Source organism: Equus asinus, chromosome 21 (assembly GCF_041296235.1).
Source record: "Equus asinus isolate D_3611 breed Donkey chromosome 21, EquAss-T2T_v2, whole genome shotgun sequence".
NCBI classification, from domain to species: Eukaryota; Metazoa; Chordata; class Mammalia; order Perissodactyla; family Equidae; genus Equus; species Equus asinus.
The window spans coordinates 64,931,848-64,953,869 of NC_091810.1; the positions used below are offsets into that span (position 1 = coordinate 64,931,848).

At 43.0% G+C, this 22,022-nt stretch overlaps 1 protein-coding gene across 6 annotated transcripts in view; it reads right to left on the reverse strand.

Moving 5' to 3' along the window:
• Positions 1–11,630: 11,630 nt before the first annotated feature.
• Positions 11,631–22,022, reverse strand: part of TGFBR2 (transforming growth factor beta receptor 2) — a 109,404-nt gene continuing 99,012 nt past the window's right edge. For all 6 annotated transcript variants that reach the window (XM_070492607.1, XM_044754085.2, XM_070492606.1 and 3 more), the window contains 2 exons: positions 17,182–17,309; positions 11,631–14,304 (listed from right to left, as the gene is read on the reverse strand). In XM_070492607.1, coding sequence (XP_070348708.1) covers positions 14,125–14,304; positions 17,182–17,309 — 308 coding nt within the window. In that variant the 3' untranslated portion in view covers positions 11,631–14,124. The remainder of the gene's footprint in view (positions 14,305–17,181; positions 17,310–22,022) is intronic.

The following is a 22,022-nucleotide window of genomic DNA, read 5'->3' on the forward strand; positions in this document are numbered from 1 at the left end:
ATCCTTCTGGGAAATAATTTGGCAGAGATGACAAAAACCATAAAACTATTCATAACTTCCTGTAGGCTATCTTCATATAAATAAAAAATATACAAATACCAACTTACATGAAGATATTCGCTGCAGCAATATTCATAATGCTGGAAAGTGGAAAATGGGAAACAATCTAACAGATATGAATGCAAGAATGATAAATTAATGCACATAGATACATGTGAAAGACACAATTTTTAAAAACAGGGTAAAAGTTGTGTGTTTTCTGTGATTATTTTCGCCTTACTATTAGACCATACACAGCAGACTCCATAACTTATCTACATGACTATCCTCTGAATATAATTTACTTAATCACTTCTATATTATTGACTGGTAAAATTTTGAATATTCAATGTGTGAATTTAAACTCAGGTTTCGCATTTTAAGAAGTCACATCTAGCGTCTATTAGTAAAGATTTATAACTTGTAAGTGATTTAATGTCTTTCTATGGTACGTGAATGACTTAATTTCCTAACACAGTATCTGTATTGTTAACACAACACTTATCTCATGAAACAAAACCACAAGTATTGCCTACATTAGAGCTCTTTTCTGTACTGTTTATGCCAATAGCAGAGACATTCCTTCCAGTAATCATGATTCAAGCCTAGTACATAGGGGAGCTATAGTGAAGAGGCATTCCAACAAAACCAGCTCTGTTCTACAAGTAGCGTCTGTTCTTCCGAGGAGGAAGAGCTGAAGAAAATACACTGCTTCCATGGGTTTGGAAGAGATTTTCAACTGATACCATTCAGTCCCAAACAAATTCAAGTGTGGAGGTTGAGAGGCTGGGAGGATCTAAGCTAAATACCACCGCCATTATCTTTCTAGGCATCCAGTGCTCCACCCTCCAACTGGAAGGGCTCCTGAGTGCTCTGGGAAATTGAAAGAGCATTACCCACACAGCTCTCAGGTAGTGAATTGCAGTCTGCACTTTACTTTCAAATACTTTAGCATATATATTTGGTATATATGTGTGTGTGGGTATATAACTTCGAAATACATTCCTAGGATGGATGGCTGCTCCAATCTCAATAAATATTCCAGGGATGGTTAGTTCATATATAATCAAAAGTCACACACCAGAGACTGTTACTACAAGTACTTCACCTGCGTTTATTCATCAATAGAGGAGGTTTTGTTAATTATCATAATGGATGTACAAATGGGTGTTCATTGGTGAAACTACTGGTGTTCAGGATATGTGAATAGGCTACAAATATGGTGAAGATTCTCTATCTTCACATAAACAGAATCCAACTGGCTCAGAATTCTGGATCCTTCAGGATAGTATTTGAGGTCTGCTTCTAAAACAGGGTCCAGGTACTGATTTAGAAGATTCTGGTTGGTGGATACTGACAAATAAAAATGGCAAGTAATAGGATATATTGGAATATATGAGGAAGCAATTTGGTGTAAACCTAATTCGGCCTGACCTTGTCTTTCCAAAAGGGCCTGACCGAGGCCATTGAGCATGCATTGTGTCTCTGCTTTAGAGATTCCCTATGGCAAGAGCAAAAGGCCCTTGAGATAAAGGTGCAACTTCCCTCCCCCTCCCAACGTTGGCGTCTCCTTAAGGATTAAGTATCTTTCCTTAGGCTAGAAACTGATTGCTGCGCTCATCTGTGACCTCCCAGCTTGAGACAATAGACTTGCCTCCTGCTACGCCCACCAAGATAGCAGACCCACTACCTGCTGTGTCCATCAAGTGCTGTGCCGACAGGGCAATCTTGTGAGTATTGTGGGAGGGACATTTCAACCGTATGTGAAACACCCTCTTTGAGGGTATATAACCACCCTGTGTACCCCCACTTCTTTGGAGTGCTCTGTTCCTTTGTGGAAAGACTCTCCCTGGTTATAATCCTAAGATTTAAGCTCAGAATAAACTCACCCAAATTTTCATTTATAGATTGGTTATGGATTATTTTCGTTGACAGTTCCAACTATAAAGTTGCTACATCCCCCATCTCTGGAATGTTACTGATTTTAATCTCAAATGCGAAGTATGGTGATAGCACCTAAGAAGAGAGATTTGGGACTTCCTTGAGGTTATGGAACGGGTTGCATGATGACTTCTGTGCAATCTGAGGCTACTTTTATTAAAACTTGCTGGTGAGGTTGTTGGGGAGACCTGTAGCCTTAGTCTGCTTCTAACTATTGGAAGCTACCAATACCCACAAGAGTCTGAGCATTAAGAATGGTTTGGCCGGCCCAGTGGCACAGCAGTTAGGTTCACTGGCCCAGATCCCGGGTGCAGACATGGTGCTGTGTGGCAAGCCATGCTGTGGTAGGCGTCCCACATATAGGGTGGAGGAAGATGGGCACAGATGTTGGCTCAGGGCCAGCCTTCCTCAGCAAAAAGAGGAGGATTGGCAGTAGATAGCTCAGAGTTAATCTTCCTCCAAAAAAAAAAAAAAATTGGCAAAATTGACTTAGGTTAATCCGCAACAGATTAGGTCTGAGAAAACTCTCTTGGGGCACTGGGACCACTTCTTGTGGACATTCAGTGGGCAATAGGCTGTTATGGATGGGAGCTTCTCACCAGATGCTTAGTGTGAAACACTATTGATGTAATTCCTTGGCACAGAAGATAGTGATGCTCACTGGAGTAGATTATGGAGGTTTTAGGCTTTCCGACTCAGTATCCATGTTGTTCCATGGGCTGACAATTTAAGGCCCCGCTCTAACTGGGGCTGAGTGTTCTCTGCATTATGACTTGACTTCAGTCTGCGTGGTTCCTCCAGGTCTACAGCGCACTGGGTCCCCAGCCCCATGGTCATCTTCCCTCATCAGTCCTTTTGTTTCCTTTCAACTGGGGAATTTTGACTGGATTCAGTGGTGTGGAGACAAGAAGCCTTGTTCTGATGCAACCTGTCTTCCTCCTTGCTTTGAGTCCACCACAAGCTTTTGAAATTCAAAAGACCTTTTCTTCTTTCAATCCTACCCTGAAATCATCACGCCCCACTAGTTCATGCCTCATGATCTAGCCTGAATGGCATTGGAGAAAATATCATGAATAAGAAACCTACTGGTTCATATGTCCCAAACCCTATCCAAAACCTCTGGATTCAGATAGATTTAGAAATTCAGATTCTTTGGGGGATTTTTAGAAAGATAATAAGATAAATATTATGTGACACCCTAAAGTGCAGTATAGGTGACACTCCCATAATCAAACACATTAATATTTCTGCCATACAACATAAATATTCACCCTAAATGGGATAAATAATGACTGTAAGTTGCCTCACATCAGGTTTAGAAACCAAATAAGATAGGAAAATTATTTAGAGTTTTCAGAGATTTTATATTTGAAATAAAAAATAACGGATTATGGACCTGTATTATCTCATCTCAACAATAAATGCTACGTCTGCCATTTTGTTCTCTTTTCCGTATTTCTTCAGTGCTGTCCGCCAAGAAAGAGGCTGTTCTCCCATCAGGCCCAAGAGATTTAGAAAGTGGTCGAACATAGACTTGAAAAATCTATCAGATGGAAGTGTAATTCCCTTGATTATACTGGAGGATATGCAATGCATATAAATAAGCCTGATGTATTCTTTTGTGGCAGGATGTGAACATTTACTCTTATTATGGAAAAATAATCAATTGGTTCTTCTTCCTTTTCTTTGAAGCACTAGGAAGATGGAATGCAAATATTTCCTTCTCCAGGGAAGGTTTGAAAATTAAGTGAACTAGTTATTTGGTTGCTAATGATTCAGGCTCCAAGTTGATAGGCTATCAAACTCTGTTGAAGAAAGGGTAGGAGCAGAGCCTGGGCAAAGGAAATGATGGAGGATAGAGAAGCCTTAGGATCTGAAGGAGTGACGATTGTGTTGACTTCTGGAGCAGAGAACCCCTGCCTATTGCTCCCAGACATGGACCTGAGGGTACAGTGGGTTTTAAGGGTATAGCCCAGGGCACACCAGGATGCAAATCTAGATGTGTGGCGCTCAGATTCTCTCAAAAATAACACTAAGTCCCTAGCAAGGCAAGGAACTAGAGGAGAGGCAAACCTGAACAAACCCAGCAAATGGGATAAGCGAATCGTGCTTCACTGATAACTGAGAACCAGAATTCCCCACCCCCTTGCTCCTGTTCTCACGGTGTGAGACCTGGGCCAATGGTAAAACTTCGGGAGTTAGTGGGGAAGGTAGTCCCCCAAATAAGGGCTGAATTTCCCACCAGGCCAGCAGGATAGAAGTTTAGAATCAAAGTTAAGTAGACTTATAGAAAAATAAGAAATATGACATTTCTTGCACACCTGAGTTTGTAATCTGAGGTTAAAAACCACTATAATTTAATTAGAATATTAAATTTTACTGCCATATAGTATGTTTAGTTATAATGGCAACTGATGCTTCTTAAAAACAAGATGCCAGAATGCCTTTCTGGCTTGTTTAATTCTGAGAAAAAGATTCTAAAAAGGTGAACTGATGAGTTCATCACACTCACACACAGACACACAAGTACCACACATAAACACACATATTAAACAACTCTAAAAACATATACAAAGAATTGGAAGGTTATTGAAAATGAACCTTTTCTCTGTTTCTTTCCTAATTTTATGTAACACAGTTATTTTACAGTAAAAAAGAAGGGAAATGTCATATAAATATTGATGTGGGTAAATTAAAATAATTAAAGGAAAGTACTCAATAGACTTTAAGTACTAGAGAAGCCTTAGAGATGATGTAGTCCCATTTTACAGATAAGAGACTGAGACCCACATACTGTAAGGTACCTGTGGTGGTTTTAAAGCATTGCCCCAAAATTCTTTGTCCCTCCTCCCATTGCGAGGTGGGAGACCGCATCCCCTTGCTTTGAATTTGAGTGACTTGCAATTGCTTGGTTCAGTAGAGTATGGGAGAAATGATCTTATATGACTTCCAAGATGATGTCATAAATGTCCATGCAGTTTCTGCCTGGTTCTCTTGTGATGCTCACCCTAAAGGAAGCCAGCTGCTGTGTAAGAACTCTATTGCCCTGACACTGCCAGCTGGACAGGCCACGTGGAGGTGTTCTAGATGATCACCCCAACTGAGCTCCCAGCAGACAATCAGCATTAACTGCCGGAGTGAGGCATCTTGGACATCCAGCCCAGCTGAACCATCATGATTCTAATCCAAGTAGATATCTGAATTCAACAGCAGAAGAGACCCTAAGTGAGACTGTCCAGCCCAAGCCCTTCCTAAATTTTTGACCCACAAAATTCGAGCAAAGTAAAATGGTTGCTATAAGCCACTATATCTTATAGTCATTTGTTATGCTAGAATAATGATAACTAGAATGCTCAAGGTCATAGAGGTGAGGGACTTTAGTAACAGGATATTAGGCCAGAACTCATCTTCCCATTCTCACATTTCTTATAGTCCAAAGGGATGAGATGGCGCATGGGAACAAGACATATATATATTTTCACACAGCCATAGTTTCTTTCTAAGTTTGGCCCTGGCGTGAAATTTCATAATATTGTTTGAGCATGAATTGCTCCCTGCGTTTTGTCAGGGGCTGTTAAACACAAGGTGGTTTCAAAGGAGGCTACAGTGGGTGGAAATTTTGCCAACTCTTTCTCATTTCTACATTCTTGGAAAGAAAAGTCATAGCTGCTCAAAAAATGATAGATGTGCAAAAAGTATGTGAAATCATTGAGATAAATCCTAATCCTTAAGTGACATTTTAATTATTGCACAATGTAAACATATCATTTTTGTTGCTGTTGTTGTTAAGAGAGACAATGAAACCAAATAAAATTTGTGAAGTGGTTGGATTTTTATCTTTGGGAATCCCTGAAGTGAACAAGGGAGAGAGTCTTGGGCTTGGAACCTTTTCACCTTGGAAGAATTCATACCAGTGAATTGACTGAAGCTCTGTAGTGAGTTGAATGACAGTCCTCAAAAAGAGGTGTCCATATCCTAACCCCCAGAACCTGTGACCATGACCTTATTTGGAAAAAGGGTCTTTGCAAATGTAATTAAGTCAAAGACCTTGAGACGAGCTCATCCTGCATTATCCAGGTGGGCGCTAACTCAAATGATAAACATCACTAGGAGGCACACGGAGAAGAAGCGGGAAAGGCCATGTGAAGATGGAGGCAGAGACTGGAGCGGTGTGACCGCAAGCCAGGGAACACCTGGAGGCCACGGTGGCCAAAGGAGTCAAGCTCTAGATTATCTAGTCCTAATTATTCCCTAGAGCCTTTAGAGGCAACAAGGCTCTGCTGACACCTTGATTTTGGATTTCTAGACTCCAGTACTGCGAGAGAAAAAATTTCTGTTGGTTAAACCGCCAAGATTGCGGTAATTTGTTGTAGCGGTCCTCGGAAACTAATACACGGTCCTTGAGAGAGTTGTGAGAGAATTGAAGGAGCAAGGCCATCCTGTCAGGGGAGCAATGGTGGCTGGAGCACTACATCCATACGGGCAGATGTGGGACAGCAGGCAGGTTCTGACTAGGAACTTCTCTGCAAAAACCAGGCTGTTTCACTCCCGTAAGCATTACCAGCAGGTACATCCCCATCATACTGTTTCTTGTATCTGTCTGTCTCCTCAGCTGGACTGTGGACTTCTAAAGGCCAAGAGCTTTCATTTCGTCCTTCAGCAAAAATTATTGAACAATCATTATGCGCTCCTCTCTGTGCCAGCTGCTAGGATAGGATGCTGGGTGACACACAGTTCTTGCTTTCAAGATGAAGCAGACACTGGGTGGTACACCACCTTGCATTCAAGTGATATCTGTTGGGTGAAGGAAATAAACATGGACAAAACAGCTTGGAGGAGTGGATGGTTTTGCACTGAGAGAGACCTGGGTTCAGAGTGTGTAAACTTGCATAAGATACTTATCTCAATTTCCTTAAGTGCAAAATGGAGAAAATAATACCAATCTCATAGGGTTGCTAAGGGGATTGACATCACACACAGTTGGCTGTTCATATCCGCGGGTTCTGTGTCACAGGTTCTGTATCCACAGATTCGGTCAACTGTGGATTGAAAGGCCTATGATGGTTGCATCTGTGTTGAATATGTACAGACTTTTTTTCTTGTCATTATTCCCCAAACAATACAGTATAACAACTATTTACACAGCATTTGCGTTATATTTGGTTTTACAAGTAATCTAGAGATAATTTAAAGTGTACAGGAGGATGTGCTTAGGTTATATGCAAATACTATTCCATTTTATATATGGAACTTGAGCATCTGTGGATTTTGGTATCCACGGGGCTCCTGGAACCAATCCCTCATGGATACTGAGGGACGACATGATGGTATATGTATATATATATATATATATAATGTTATTAATAAATGAGGATCTAGCAAAGTTTCAGTGTACATATCTATGTCCCCAAAAAAGGCAATAAATTTTATCTTACATTAGTAATATTTTTCAATAACACTTTTCCCATGTGTTTTCACTTTTCATCTTATGTGATTTTTCTTCAGCTTTCTGATGTGGGCAGGACAGGGAAGTGTCTCAGATGAGGTAAGAGCCCGAAGTCATGGGAGAATGAACAGGTGATGGATGGTGGAGCAAGACTGAAACCCAACCTTCCTGTGTCACACGGCCCTGTGGGCACAGCACAGCCATGCCTGGCGCCCTGGGTGAAACAGCCCCTCACGGAAAGGGGTGGTTTGCTCACAGTTACAGATAAACGTGGCTCATCCTCCCCAAGAGTCCATTTTACCCAAAGATTTTGGTATCAATATGTCTTTAAAATAGCAGAAAAATACAGCTTTATTTTAGCGTAGAATACAAAAACTTAATAATAACCAATGCTTAGGTGCACCAGCCTCTATTCTTTTTCTTTTTGAGGAGAGCTAACATCTGCTGCCAATCCTCCTCTTTTTGCTGAGGAAGGCTGGCTCTGAGCTAATATCCGTGCCCATCTTCCTCTACTTTTATATGTGGGACGCCTACCACAGCATGGCTTGCCAAGCGGTGCCATGTCTGCACCCAGGATCCGAACCCGCGAACCCTGGGCCGCTGAAGTGGAACGTGCGCACTTAACTGCTGAGCCACCAGACTGGCCCTGACCAGCCTCTATTCTAACCAATTTTAAAATAATAGCTCTATTCTTACAGTAATTCTTACCACTCTCCTAGGTAGGTCCTATCATTTCTTCCATTTTACACATTAACAAACCAAAAGAATAAAATGCTTAAAAGGATTGAAGAAAGTCCTACAGCAAGTCAGTGACAGAGCTGGGATTTGAACCAAGGGGGTCTAGCTCCAGAGGTCCAATTTAAATGATTTTGTTGCGGATATTTAGACAAAACAGGAAATTTCAAAGGCATGTTCTCTTTTTTGGTGATCCTACTGCACCAGGGCTATAGCAGCTCCCTTCTACCATTGCAGGTGTGGGTGGAGAGAAGTCTTTGAGGACAATTTCAGAAGCACTGTGCTGTGCAGGTTGCATGCAGAAATGATCTTTAAGGATCATTTGTGTGTGTGTGTGTGTGTGCGCGCGCGCACAGTGTGTGAAATTTTAGCTTAATTAGAATAGGAAGACTATTAACAAGTTATTTTTAAATGCACCAAAGATCAGGAGATATATTAGAATTAAATAGCACTGTGTGAGGCTGATTGGCAGGCCACGTAATGTGGGAAAGTTCACAATCTTGTCTTCACCAGCACAGTTTGCAAAGCCATGGCCCCAAACCTGTAGTCTACAGCTGTAATTATTCAAGTTTAAAAAAAAAAAAAAACTAATTGGAAATGTGATATGTAATGATTAGGCAGCCTATTTCAGGAGGAAAATGAACAAAATGAGCAGATGTCTACTGCAGTGACTTTTGTGAAAAAAGATGAGCACGCTTGTTTAAGTGAAAAGTTCTCTGTCACCTAGGGAAGGAATTTCCCTCAGGACTGGACTATTAGCATGTCATTTGCATAAAGAGCTTAAAACAAACACCACTGCCACAAAATAGAAAGTCCTGGGCACAAAGAGCGCCTGCATTCAAGAGCTGCCGCCTGGCGGAAGGGACTGTGTCCCCGCTGAGGGCACTTGGAGACATTGCCAAGTGGGAAGGCTCGCGACCTTGCAGTAGCGAGAACTGAAATAACCCGGGCAAAACAGAGCCTGCAAGGGGGAGTCAGAAGACCTTGGCTCCTGTTTTGGCTAAAGTTCTTGGGCTGAAGCCCAGAGTCCACGTGCCTTTGAGGAATGACTTTTCTCTCCCTGGGCCTCCTGATGGCCAACCCCTGCCCTTCCAATGCAAATAGCATCTTCCTTCTCTGTACTTTAGGCTACCGAATCAGACCCCTGAGCATTCCAGAGGGTCACCTGGGTTTCTAACTCTGGCTTCATCTTGTGTTCAACGTGGGAGTGTGGGCTCTAGGGTCTGACTGCTTCAGTTCAAATCCTGGCCTAAAGATGGCTAACAGTGGGACTCAGTAATACCTCGTTCTCTGCCTCAGTTAAGACGACCTCATAGGTTTGTGGTGAAGATTAAAGCAGATAAAGAAGATAACACACAGAGAATAGTGTTTGGTGCTTCCCCAGCAAGCGCTGAATAAAGGTTAGTGATTCGTATGCATTTGCTTCCTGGAGTGGAGCACACTCACTTCAACCATTCGTATTCATGTGTCCCCTAGTCACCAAAAATAAGTTCCATCATCTACTTAATGCATTTTAAAAATCAATTCAAGTTTTTGAACTCAGCTATATTTCAAGCAATAATATTTCTGGAAGCCCAGGCTTAATGTGCTTATTTTTTCTAATACATGTTAAAATAAAAACAGACTCATTAAAATAATGTTTTAAAGGTTGGCACAATCTGAAATCATCTGAAGTACCAGTGTACATTTCACACATTAGGCAACACTGTCCACACTTATCCATCCATTCATTTTTCAATCGTTCTCTCAGCAAGAATTTAGACAACACATCGTGTGAGTGGAGAGCAAGTTGGGCAACAGAGATGAAAAAGCATCTTCCTTGCCCCCACTGAGACCCAGAGGAGAGTGAGAACACTGATCATGCTGTGTGGATGGAGTAGTGGAACATTTCATCATGGAGTGGCTCTTTTATCCTACGGGGTAGGCTAATTTCCTCAGGAGACAATATGAAGTGAAGAACCAACCATTATTCCAACTTATTGCAAATTCTATTTCCAGGACAACTTGGCTTTGCACCCAATTCTACCTCTGTGAGACCTTAGCCTTCTTACTTGAGTTCTCTGAACATTTCTCATCTGTAAAATGGGCACACGGAACTAGTGGAGGATTAAATCTGATGACACAGCAGGTACTCAGTGAATGAGAGTTTTCAGATTATTAATACTCACACAGGACAGAAAATTTCCTGTTCTATAGGCCTGTAGTACGTGCCCCGTTCTCCTATGTGTTGTAAATGCTCCCTAGAATTTGCCTCAAAATCTGCCTCTTTGCAAAAGCAGTCCTTGGCATACTAAACCAACTTAATATTGGCCAGTATGTATTGAAGGCTTTCCAAGTTCAAGACGTACCTCCAAAAGCCTTGCATGTATTCTTTATCACAATGGTATCTTGTATAGGATGAGGTCAGTAAAATCCCATTTTACAGAAAATTAAACTGAGGTATGGAGAGGTTAAGTATTTGCCCAGGTCACATAGCAAGTAAGTGGGGGGCAGGTAACCACTAAAATTAGTAATCGCTAAAATTGCCAACCTACTAGTTAAGAGAGGACTAAAGCTAATTCTCAACTGAGGGTGATTTTTGTCCCCCAGGAGACATCGGTATTGGTGGCGACCTTTTCAATTGTCAGAGCTGTGGGGTGGGTGCTATTGGTAGCTAGTGGGTAGAGGCCAGGGATGCCACTACACAGCTTACAATGCACAGGACAGGCCCACTCCCCAAAGAATTATCCAACCAAAATGTCAATAATGCCAAGGTTTTGAAACCCTGATGTCAGTGCTACTATGTAACTATTTACAACCTTAACTCTTTAGAACCCAGTTGATAACTCAGAAGCAGCCACAGAATCTCTCAGATTCCAAAACAGGCAGCTCAAAGTTCAGGCAGAAAATGGCATATACTTTGTCACAAGAAGGCCTTCAAGAAATGACCTGGAGCCAACTGCCAAAGGCACGTTCATCTGTTGAGGCAGGTAAGCCAATCAGAAGCCCCAAGGGGGATGCTGTGGCTGACTAGAGAGGAAAAAGGAGGAGGCATGACAGCTGGCAGGCGTTGAAAAGATAGTGAACAGCCTGCTACTGTGAGGAAAGGAGAAAAGAGAAGAAACATATGCTCTTAGCAGCAGCCTTGGCTGAGCCAAGCCCTGGAAGAAGCCCTCATGGGGATGAGGGCAGCTCCTGGGAGTGTGGAGAGACTGAGATGGTGGCCGGGAGACGGAGGAGGACACCACGTCAGGGCCCTGGGATAAAGGGCAGGCCACCAACAGCACCTGCTATATCGCATATTATTGAACTTCTCCAATGATTGCTTTTTTTTAAAAAAAAAAAGGACCTGAAACTGTCATTGACAAAGACAGTGAATATGGAAAAGTTGGAGAGGATTTGTCTTGTGACTTTTTCTGCATAAACTGCAAAACAACCAAGTGAGGTCAATAGGCTTAGCTACTACGAACAGGAACAGGAGACAGGAAGCTGACCTGAGTATTTTTGCTTTATTCAATCTAATAAACATTTTATTTATATAAAAGACAAACGATGCATAGAATGAAAATTAGTGCTTGAGACATTTGATATAAAAAGAGTATATAGCATTCACATTCCTATTTTAATACATGAGTACTGCGGAAGTGTTCCATAAAAGAATAAAACTTTCCCTTTATGTATAGTAGTAAAAAAAAGTCAGTATTTTTAGGAACTACAGAATGTTATTCCTTGGTCTTTTTCTTGCATAAGAAAAAACAAAAACAAAACAAGCCACAGTATCATCTGACACAACATTCCAGTTTATACTGATGATGACCCATGAGTGATAAAGCTTTTTTGAATCTTGGAAGATCCCATTAATGGACCAGTATTCTAGAAATTCACCACTAGAGGTCAATGAGCAACAGCTATTGGGATGGCATCAACGAGCCCTAAGGTGCACAGAATTTCTGGGCCCTTCCATGGTATTGCAGCCAAAATGTCCTTAAGTCCCTCAGCCCACTCCCACTGAGCAGGGCGCCTCAAAGTTACACCCAATCCTAAACGTCAGCATGTCTGCTTAACCCCAATGAGACGAGGCCTTCCAAAATCCAAACACAGCTGATCTGCTCACTGCCAGTCCCTCTCTAATATTCCTATTTGGCTGAAAATAAGTAGCTTCCAAAACATTTTTTAAAAAGAGATTATTTGCAGCATTAACACTTGTTTGTGGATTAACAAGTTTCCTATGGAGTATTAAAGCTCATTCTTTGTTTTTGTCCATGTGGACACAGATTTCCTAATTGCAAATGGGATTTGTGTCCCACATTCAAGTCCTCACTAGCAAATTCTGCAACGGCTGGGAAGGCTGGTATGATGGAGAGACCAGTAACCGTTATGAAAGCTTCTTGGAGTAAAGGGCTCCCTTCCCCAGTGCAGAGGAGAAAGCTCTTAATATACAAGCAAAAGAGACTTGAGTTAACTGGGACCATTTAGAGGAGGTCCCTTACAGGCCAAATTCAAATCTTAACGGGTAGAGGGAGGGAATCAAAATCATATGTAGCCAGAGAATGACTGATTGAATGCACATTTCTTACAAGGGACCCTGGTTAGGGGTATGTGGAATTCCAAGACTGGGCTGGAGGTGGGCAGAAAATGCAAATATTTACAGTGAGAAGTGAAGCAGCTTTGTCAAAGTGTCCACACCTTCATTTTGTGAATGATGCAGACCGGGGAGAAGTGGAAACCATCTGCTATCTATTCTCACTTGGGGATCCAGATTTTTTTTTGCAAAACCTCCAAATATTTAAAAAGTGGCTCAATTTTGTGAAATGCTGTGCTGGCCAAGCAAAATACATGTTCAGAGTGCCCGAGGAAACAGTCCTGACCGTGGCAGTGTTGTGCAGCTCAAATCCTTTCCACCAGGCCAAAATATACTTGAGCGCTCAGCAGCCCAGAAGGATAGAACCTACTGGTGTTTGCATAGAAAGCTAGAGACTCAAACCAAACATGAGGAAAAATTAAACACCATGAACCCCAGAAGGGAAATTTGCTCCCTTTTAGGAAAAGAAGAAGGGCTGGGAGTGGAGAACAGTAACATAGATGTGGGGAGAAATTCTTTTTTAAAAAAAGGACAATCTCTTATTAGTAGAAGGTGTGGCAATTTCATGGGTGGGGAAGTTTGTCCTTCTGATTTTTCTGCAGCCTGTGAAGGTAAAAAATGAGGCTCAAAACTTTTAAGCTATTAGAGATAGGACGGAGTTTCTGAGCTAGCTGAGGAAGATGGGTCACAAACCAATGATGAGGCTTGAAGCTCAAGAGAAAAGTCCAGGAGAAACAATGGCACACAGGAACCCCAGGATCTGGTCCCCAGACAGTGCGACTATAATTAGCTCCGTGGCCAGAAGAGGATCCACGTGCATGGAATTATCATTTTGCAAAACTGAGTGCAAGGGGACCATAGCAGGCTCTGAGGCACGGAGCCTCCCTCCCAATGCTAAGTCCTCCGTCGTGTAGTCAGAGAACCATCACACGGGTGATTGTCAAGCGCTAATGCCAGCATGGATCCCTTCCCTCTGCGCTTGGCTCTGGAGCTCTCCAATCAAACCAACTTCCTGGGAATATTTGATCTTTCTCTTTGTCTCTTTCCAGAGTATGGCTGTATATATAGATATAGACATATATAGATATATATAAAACATAGCTATTCCATATTTATATACAAGCATTAATAAAGTGCAAATGTTATTGGCTATTGTAAAAATCAATCTCATTTCCTGAGGAAGTGCTAACACAGCTTATCCTATGACAACGTCAAAGGCATAGAATGCTTCATGTCACCCACTCCCTGCTGCTGCTATTTCTGCTCAGCCCCACAGCTTACAGGGAGGGGAGTGACCCCCTGGTTTTCCAGGAAGCATCGTTCAGGGGCAGCTTCCTGCTGCCTCTGTACTTTGGCAACAGGGGCAGCCTCTTTGGACTTGGCCCGGCCTGCCCCGGAAGAGCTATTTGGTAGTGTTCAGCGAGCCGTCTTCGGGAATCTTCTCCTCGGAGCAGCTCCTCCCCGAGAGTCTGTCCATGTGCTCCAGCTCGCTGAAGCGTTCCGCCACGCACTGGGCCGTGAGACGGGCCTCCGGGTCGTGGTCCCAGCATTCGGTCAGAGTCTCACACACCATCTGGATGCCCTGCACGGGGAGAGAAGGCCATAGGGACTCTGAGTTGGTGGGTTGGTGGGCTCTACGAAGGGCAAAGTAGCCTGCTGACCTAGTTCCCGCAGTGCAGGCCAGGTGCGAAAGAGGCTGTGCACTGACTGTGTTCTGACCGGGTGCTCCCTGTATGAGGCCCGCCAGTTCCATGTGGAAAGCAGGGGCTGAGCAGGTGGCTGTGCATGTCCTGGAAACCAGCTGTACCTATTCGCTCTGGTGCCATTTGATCACAGTAAGTCGTGAAATGGAGAGACAGCACAAGGACCCTCCAGTAGGCTTCTGGGGCACAGTAGCATTCCCAATACCTGAAAATTCCCATGAAGTGGCCCCTAACACCGTTTCACACCTTTCTTTTCTTTTTTTCTTTAGAGCAGTTCTAGGCTTTATTATTTAGGGAAGTTTTAGGTTAATAGCAAAATTGAGCGGAAAGTACAGAGGGTTTCCATAGCCCTCTCCCCCCACACGCAACCTCCCCCACCATCAACATCTTGCATCTGTGTGGGACATTTGTTAAAATCAGTGAACCAGCATTGACACAGTATTATCAACCAAAGTCTACAGTTCACATAAGGGCACACACTATGGGTTTGGACAAATGTATAATGACATGGATCCACCATTATAGTATCCCACAGAAGAAGCTCACTGCCCTAAACCATTCTCTGCGCTCCACCAGTCACCCCTCCTTCCTTGCCTCCTGAGCCTCTGACAACCAACCACAGATCTTTTTACTGTCTCTGTGGTTTTGCCTTTTCCAGAGTGTCCTATAGTTGGAACCATATACACATTATCATTTAAACAGGGCTGAATACCCCAGGCAGAGTGAAATCCAGGCATTAGTCTGATTTCACTTTGTAAAGTCCACATGTTTTGGGGAGTAATTCAGTAGCAGCCTCCAACAGTTGCCAAAGATGCCCTCTGTTTCTCCCCTCTCCTCTCCAGCAACAGCAGACTGGGCCCTATGAAACAGCTATCTTTGTAGGTCAGAAGTACTTAACTCTAGACCGTTTCAGAGGGTTCACCCTAGGCCCACAAAGGCCCCATTCGAAAGGCCCATCAGGAGATGCTGCCCAGTATGGTGGCAGGGGTCTTCTCTCACAGCCTTAATTTTTATTTTCCATTGCAAATATTTTTGTTATCATCTCAAGCCCCTTTTGGAAATAAAGCAGGCAGGGCTTAAATAGAAAGTCCAATAGGCGGTAACAGAGTGTGCTCCTGCTCATTAGAGGCTCCACATCATCACTGGGGATCCCTCACACCGGCGGCCCAGGTGGGATGGATAAAGTCCAATGCATCTCCAGAGCCGGCACTTGCCCTGTCCACCATCTCACACCAACAACTTTCCCAACACACCTAGGAGCCTCTGCCTCGGTTCCCGCTCTGAGACTGAGTTTATGATGTTGAATTAATTGCATAATTCACCTAATTGACGGTATTGATTGATGGTCCTGTTAAGAGTGGGGTGTTATTGTTGGTACACAAGTAACATTTATTTTATTCTGGCACTGTAATTACAGGCAGTAAATTAAATTAAATATTAAGCATTAACTTGAAATCAATAGGGCAACAAATCTCATTAAGAGAAAAAATGTATTATGCAAATTCTTTTCAGAATTTTATCATCATGAATAATGGCTTCATTACAAGAATGCTACAATGGAGGCGGCAACAGAGTTTGAAAGAAATAACACTAGTGCTTCTGATTTCAGAGTTGACGCAAAACAGTCTTGCATTTTCAGAGTCAACAAGGCTTTGCCCGAAACCCTGGGGAAGCGCCAAACTACGGCAGCCTGGTTCATGCTCTGCCCCGACTTCGTCAGGGTCTGTCTGCTGATGTGGCTGCAGGCCAGGACTGGCACAGACTGGGCTTCCTGCTCCATCTGTCTTCCCGATTGCGCCTGATTTGTTGTTTCTGTTTCTTATCTGAATTTGCCTTGCCCTTAGGAAAACCTCGGACTTAGCCCCAGCCTTCACTGGATAAGGGAATTCACCCAAAGGAGGCAATGAAAGGTTCTACTCAGCAGAAAGAACAGTTTGGCCAGTGAGATAGGGGTACCCCGTTCTCTCTCATTCTTTATTCCAGATCTTTCCTGGGCATCTCAGACAGACCTCTCCCTCTCATAAACTATCACTTTCTTCTTTTCCTCTGACCATCGCCTGCAAAAAAATGCCCCCAAACAAAGAATTTGGACAGGTTTCCCTCTAAGTCCAGAACCACTGCCCTGCTCTGGATGGCCTTAGCTATCATTTCTTGAAAAGAAAAAATAAGAAGCCATTAGGATGTTCTCAAAAGACAGATTTCCTGTTTGGCCACTTGCATGTTTCTATTCCTCTTTGCTTTCTTTCATTTCAGAGTGGGGAGCTAGGCTCCTCTCTCCCAGCTCTGTGTGCACAGCCTGCAAAGGCCTGTACGTGACCCTGAGCACACGGCAGTCGCCTCTCAGTCCAGCTGGCTGACAAACTCTGCTTATTTCTCACTCTGCTAACTATTTCCTTCCAGAGCTGAAGATTCCCAGAAGAAAACATTTGGAACCAGAAGGGAAGAAAACATAAACTCCCTATGTAAAGGCTTGAGAGCGAGTGGCCGAGGCTGCAAACAGAATTTTAACCCCGAACCAAAGGGCTTGGATAGTGTGACAAATGCCTTTCAAATGATTATTTGCAAGCCCTCTTTGAACGCTGTATCTACCTACTTGTTGGAACTTACCATAACAGGGTCACCCCACTTCACTGGAATCTTCTTTATAAACAAAACCTAACAGCATCAGATTGAAGCCCAAGATTCCAGAATTGTCTCCTACCTAAGAGGTTACCTCAGAAGAATCTTATTCACCCCTCAAAAGAGTCACTCCTTACCTGGTGGTTGAGCCAGGAGCTGGGAATTTCTGGTCGTCCTCGATCTCTCAAGACATTGTCCTTCATGCTTTCGACACAGGGATGCTCCCGCACCTTGGAACCAAATGGAGGCTCATAATCTTTCACTTCTGTTAAGAAAGCAGGCAAACACAAGGCCATTGAGAAGGGTGTGTACAGCCGGGACAAATACACACGTTGAGATGTCTGGCTGGGCAGCATGAGGCACTGAGAGTCAAGATATATCTGTGATTACTCTAAGAGCAATTTTTAATAACAGTGGATTAAAGTAAAGGAAAGAGTGGTTGTGGAAGGAGCTTGAGAAGCATCAACAAATGATTGTCGACTGCTTATTATACTCAAGGTGTTGTGCTAACAGCTGGGGACACAGTGGAGAACAAGACCAACAAGGTCACCGAGCTCACATTTTAACACAGGCATTCTCAATGGGGTGACATTGCCCCAAGGGGGCAAAATCAGTTCTTGGGAAGTGGAAAAATCTTACATATTACAATGGTCTATGGCCCTACAAAAGTCCACAGTACATAAACAGACTTAACATGTGGTGTTAAAATTTCATGAGGGAATTCGGCCATAAAAAGGATTCAAATTTTGACACATACTGCAACATGGATGAATCTTGAAAACATTCTGGTAGAAATAAACCAGACACCAAAGGACAAATGTTGTATGATTCCACTTATATGAGGTTCCTAGAATAGGCTAATTCTAGACATAAAGACAGAAAGTAGAGTAGTGGTTTCCAAGGGCCTGGGGGAGGAGAGATGGACAGTTATTATTTAATGGGTACAGAGTTTCAGGTCGAGCAGATAAAAAATTTCTGGAAATGGATAACAGTGATGGTTGAACAACATTGTGAATGTACTTAATGCTAGTTTAAAAATGATTAAAATGGGGAATTTTATGTTATGCATGTTTTACCACAAGGAAAAAAATTTAGGAGGAGTGGGGATTAAGAAAAAAATGTCTAAAAGCCTCCTTTCGAAAGCCATGATGAAAAAAGAGTTGAGAAATACTGTTTTAGTCGGATGACAGAAGAGACAGATTAGCAATAACATCAACAAACAAGATTTTAAAAGATAATGTTTCTTCAACGATACATGCTATGTATGGTGCTCCCTTCACTAGGCCTTCAGGTTTCAACTAAGGTCAATTTCTTTACAGAAACTTTCGTGAACATCCTCTAAGTTGTTCTCAGATGGGCTGAGCAAAGCTCTATTTAGCATGTATCACATTTTAATATAATCGCCTGTTTATCTGTCTCATCTAACTAGACTGTGAGCACTGGAGGGCAGGTTGAGAGCCCTCTTCTCATTCTTGTATTCCTAGCACCCAGGACAGGGCCTCCCATACAATAGGCTCTCAACAAATGCTTTGTTGAGTAACAAATGAATGAATGAATCTTAGATCCTGTCCAAAGTGGCAGCACATAAACTCTGGGTGAATATGAAAATAACACACTAATTTAAATGGGCAGACCGATGTACACATCAGTGCCACACAGGACAATTTAAAAGACAGAAAACACTCCCAGTGCTAAAATACGTCTGAGCTGAAAGGGGAGAGTAGGTTGGATTCAACATTTTTCTCTAGAGTAGTAGAACCTTTGACTTTTAGTCTTAAAATCATCTTGTTTAATGAGTAAGACTTTCAATAATCTGCCCTTCCAGGCTAAGAACTATAAAAGCTTTCAAGGCAAAATGTCATTTTGAGAAGGGATGGCTTGTTCTCGTTAATTTATTTTTTCCCCCTTTCCCAGAACCCTACTTGCATATTTATCTTCTTCAGCCTTGCCCAAATAGAAGAGCTAGTGGGATATTTTTCTTTTTCCATAGTTTGAGATATAGGGAAATTTGGGAGGAAGGCCTCCCATCATATCGAGACAAGCACACACCATCCTTCTGTGTGTTCACATTTGCCTTCAAGGGCCCACAGCACTTAATCCGTACTGCTCTTGGAGAGAGATCTGAATTTTGATTTGCATAATATCCTTCTTTTTGTTTTCTGCTGTTCTCTTATCTTCTACCAGACAGTAAATTTCTAAGGCCCAAGGCAGAGGCTGTGTTTTGTGTCTTGCAGTTCCCTCCTCGGTGCCTAAAATTGTGCCTTACACATAGTAGGCATTCGATAATTATGAGCTGGGTTGAATTCAAGAAAAAGCAGAGCACTGAGAAGCAGAGCTGGTTCCCAGTAAGGGTTTACTCTGACCTAATTCTCCTCTTCTATAAAATAAAGGGGCTGAATTGAATGACCTCCATGTTGCCCTTCACAGTTACCTTGAAATCCAATCTAGTCAAATAATGGGACGCCCTCTTAGTGCCATGCCTGAAGATATGAATACTTATAATACAATGTAATAGATAGGATTTGTATATGATATAAATTGCTCCTTAGATAATGTATCAGTCCACTGACTCTCCATTTCCAACTGTTGTGGTGGCTGTAGCAGACGTGGTTGGCACCCTGCCTAGATGCCCCTTAGCAAGCCAGGAGCACAGACCCCAGCTCCGCAGGTGTTGAGTCCTAAGGGCTCATACCTTCACCCATCTCTGGAGGATTGTCCTTGGCTGATGGGAGCTACCTGGCTTGGAGATTTCTGGAACATGACAGCCTCACCTCCAGAGGCAGCCTGTAGCTAAAGACAAATTAATGTGGGAGTTTTCACAGTCTAACCCTCTTGCCTCTGGGGGTGATAACTTTGGTGCAATTCATACTCCAGAGTTCCCTGTGCGATCAGGCTGAGGCTAGACATCTCCCAAAACTGCTGGTTTGCTGACCTCTTTCCCCTTCCTGTTTCTCTTACTCGCTTCTCCTGAGACCTTGTCCTTAATAAATCACTGTGCAGTGGCTGGCCCTGTGGCTGAGTTTGTGTGCTCTGCTTCAGCAGCCCAGGGTTACCAGTTCAGATCCTGGGTGCAGACCTACACACCACTCATCAAGCCATGCTGTGGCAGCATCCCACATAGAAGAGCTAGAATGACCTACAACTAGGATATGCAACTACAGGGAGGGAAAAAAAAAAGAGGAAGATTAGTAACAGATGTTAATGCGAGGCCAATCTTCCTCACCAAAACTGCATAAAAAAAGAAAAAAAAATTGCTGTCATTAAAAAAAAAATAAATCACTCTGCAAAAATCTGTGTGTTGGATCCTATTTCTAGTAAAGCTGGCCTAAGACAGCTGCCAAAGAAGTGCTTTCTCCTTTCTCCCAGGTCTATGTCTCAGGTAAATGACGCCATTTGACCATGGTCACAAAGTCACCCTGAGGAAGCCTTGATATGGCCTCTTCTCAAGAAACCGAAAGTACCAACCCATCAACAATTCCTGTAGCACAGCGAATGCAATGCTCACGAGGGGGAGGGGTGAGCACAATTGGGGGAGGAAGATGCCAGGATCAGAATCAACCCCAGGTGTCAATCTTATGGCTGAGATTCCTTGAGATCAAAGGAAATGTCTTTACAGTTGACGTGATAACCCAGGGCCAATTTATTTGGTTTCCAGTCCTAATCTTCAGAGTCACATAAACCACAGTGTTTACTTTTCTAAGTTCTGCATGGACCAAAGCAGGTTTCTGTGGGGTATGGGGAGAGGATGGCACTGGGCATCAGGTGTGGGAATGTATTCCACTTAATGAAAAAGTAATGGATGTTCCTGTGGAAAAGAAGACAAATGCAACAGTTCTTTCCCAAAGTAAAGAGAATTTCAACCGGATTACTTCCTACTTTTCTTAAAACCTTGAGAAGTTGTGAGAGTCTGTATTATTCCCAGGGGAGACGAAGACTTCTTCCTCTCTTTGCCTTGTGGGAGAGTGTGTGGGGAAGGGGGTCAAAGAGAGCCTGAAAGGAGCTAGAGAGGGGATTGACTCCCTGAGCCGGACTAGAAGAGTATGAATCCATGAGCCTCCTGCCTCCTTCTGAGTTTAGAACAGACAAGTCTGGGCTGATCATTGAACTGGCATGCTCCAGTCCCTTCAGGCTAAAGTAGTCTTTCGTGTATGCATATTTTAAGCTGACCTTTCTTCAACTCCTGGGAAAAGTCACATTTATTTAATATATATTTTCCAAAATAGCTAAGTTTGCTTTTTGTCTTATATGTATTTTTACAATTGCTCTTTCTTTGCTCTTCTCCCTCACTTTGAACACTCTGCTCCTACCCATTTTTTTTTTTTTATCATGCCCTGTAATGTGTATAAAGGTGACCTAATGCTTGGCAGTGTGTGTCCATTTGTCTCAGTCACCAGCTTTGATATTTGATCGTGGCAATCAGGAAACCCACCCTCAGGCAGCGATGCCTTCTTGTCCCTTTTGTGGCTAAGGCAATGCCATTCTAGGAGCTTCCATTAGGACGCGGAGGCTGACCACTGACACACATTATACTGCAGGCCCTTCCTTCCTGGCGGCCATTTCTTAACTGCTCCTCAGTTCTTCTCAGAGTCTCTCAGAATACCATGGATGCTTAGGTTGACTCAGCTGAAGGGGATGGCCACAGACACCTGGATGGAAGCCTGAACCCTGGGCGAGGAGGTAAAAGGGCAGAAACCACTGCCAGCCAAGTGGACGCTGATAGTCCTTCCAAGGATGGAACCTCATGCACTGAAACCCAGACAGTACTGCAGAATCGAGCAGAGCCGGTGACGAGCAAAAAGTTGGTGGCTGGGACCTTTGCAACTCCAGCTTCCTTCCCCTGGTTTCAGGCAGCTAGAGGCTGGGATGCTTAATCTACCTGGGCAAAATCGCTGGGTTCAAACTGCCTATCTTTTATCGTTATCTATTTATTTTTCATGTTGGTGCTTAAAATACTTTTACTTTAGGAAATGCATGCAAT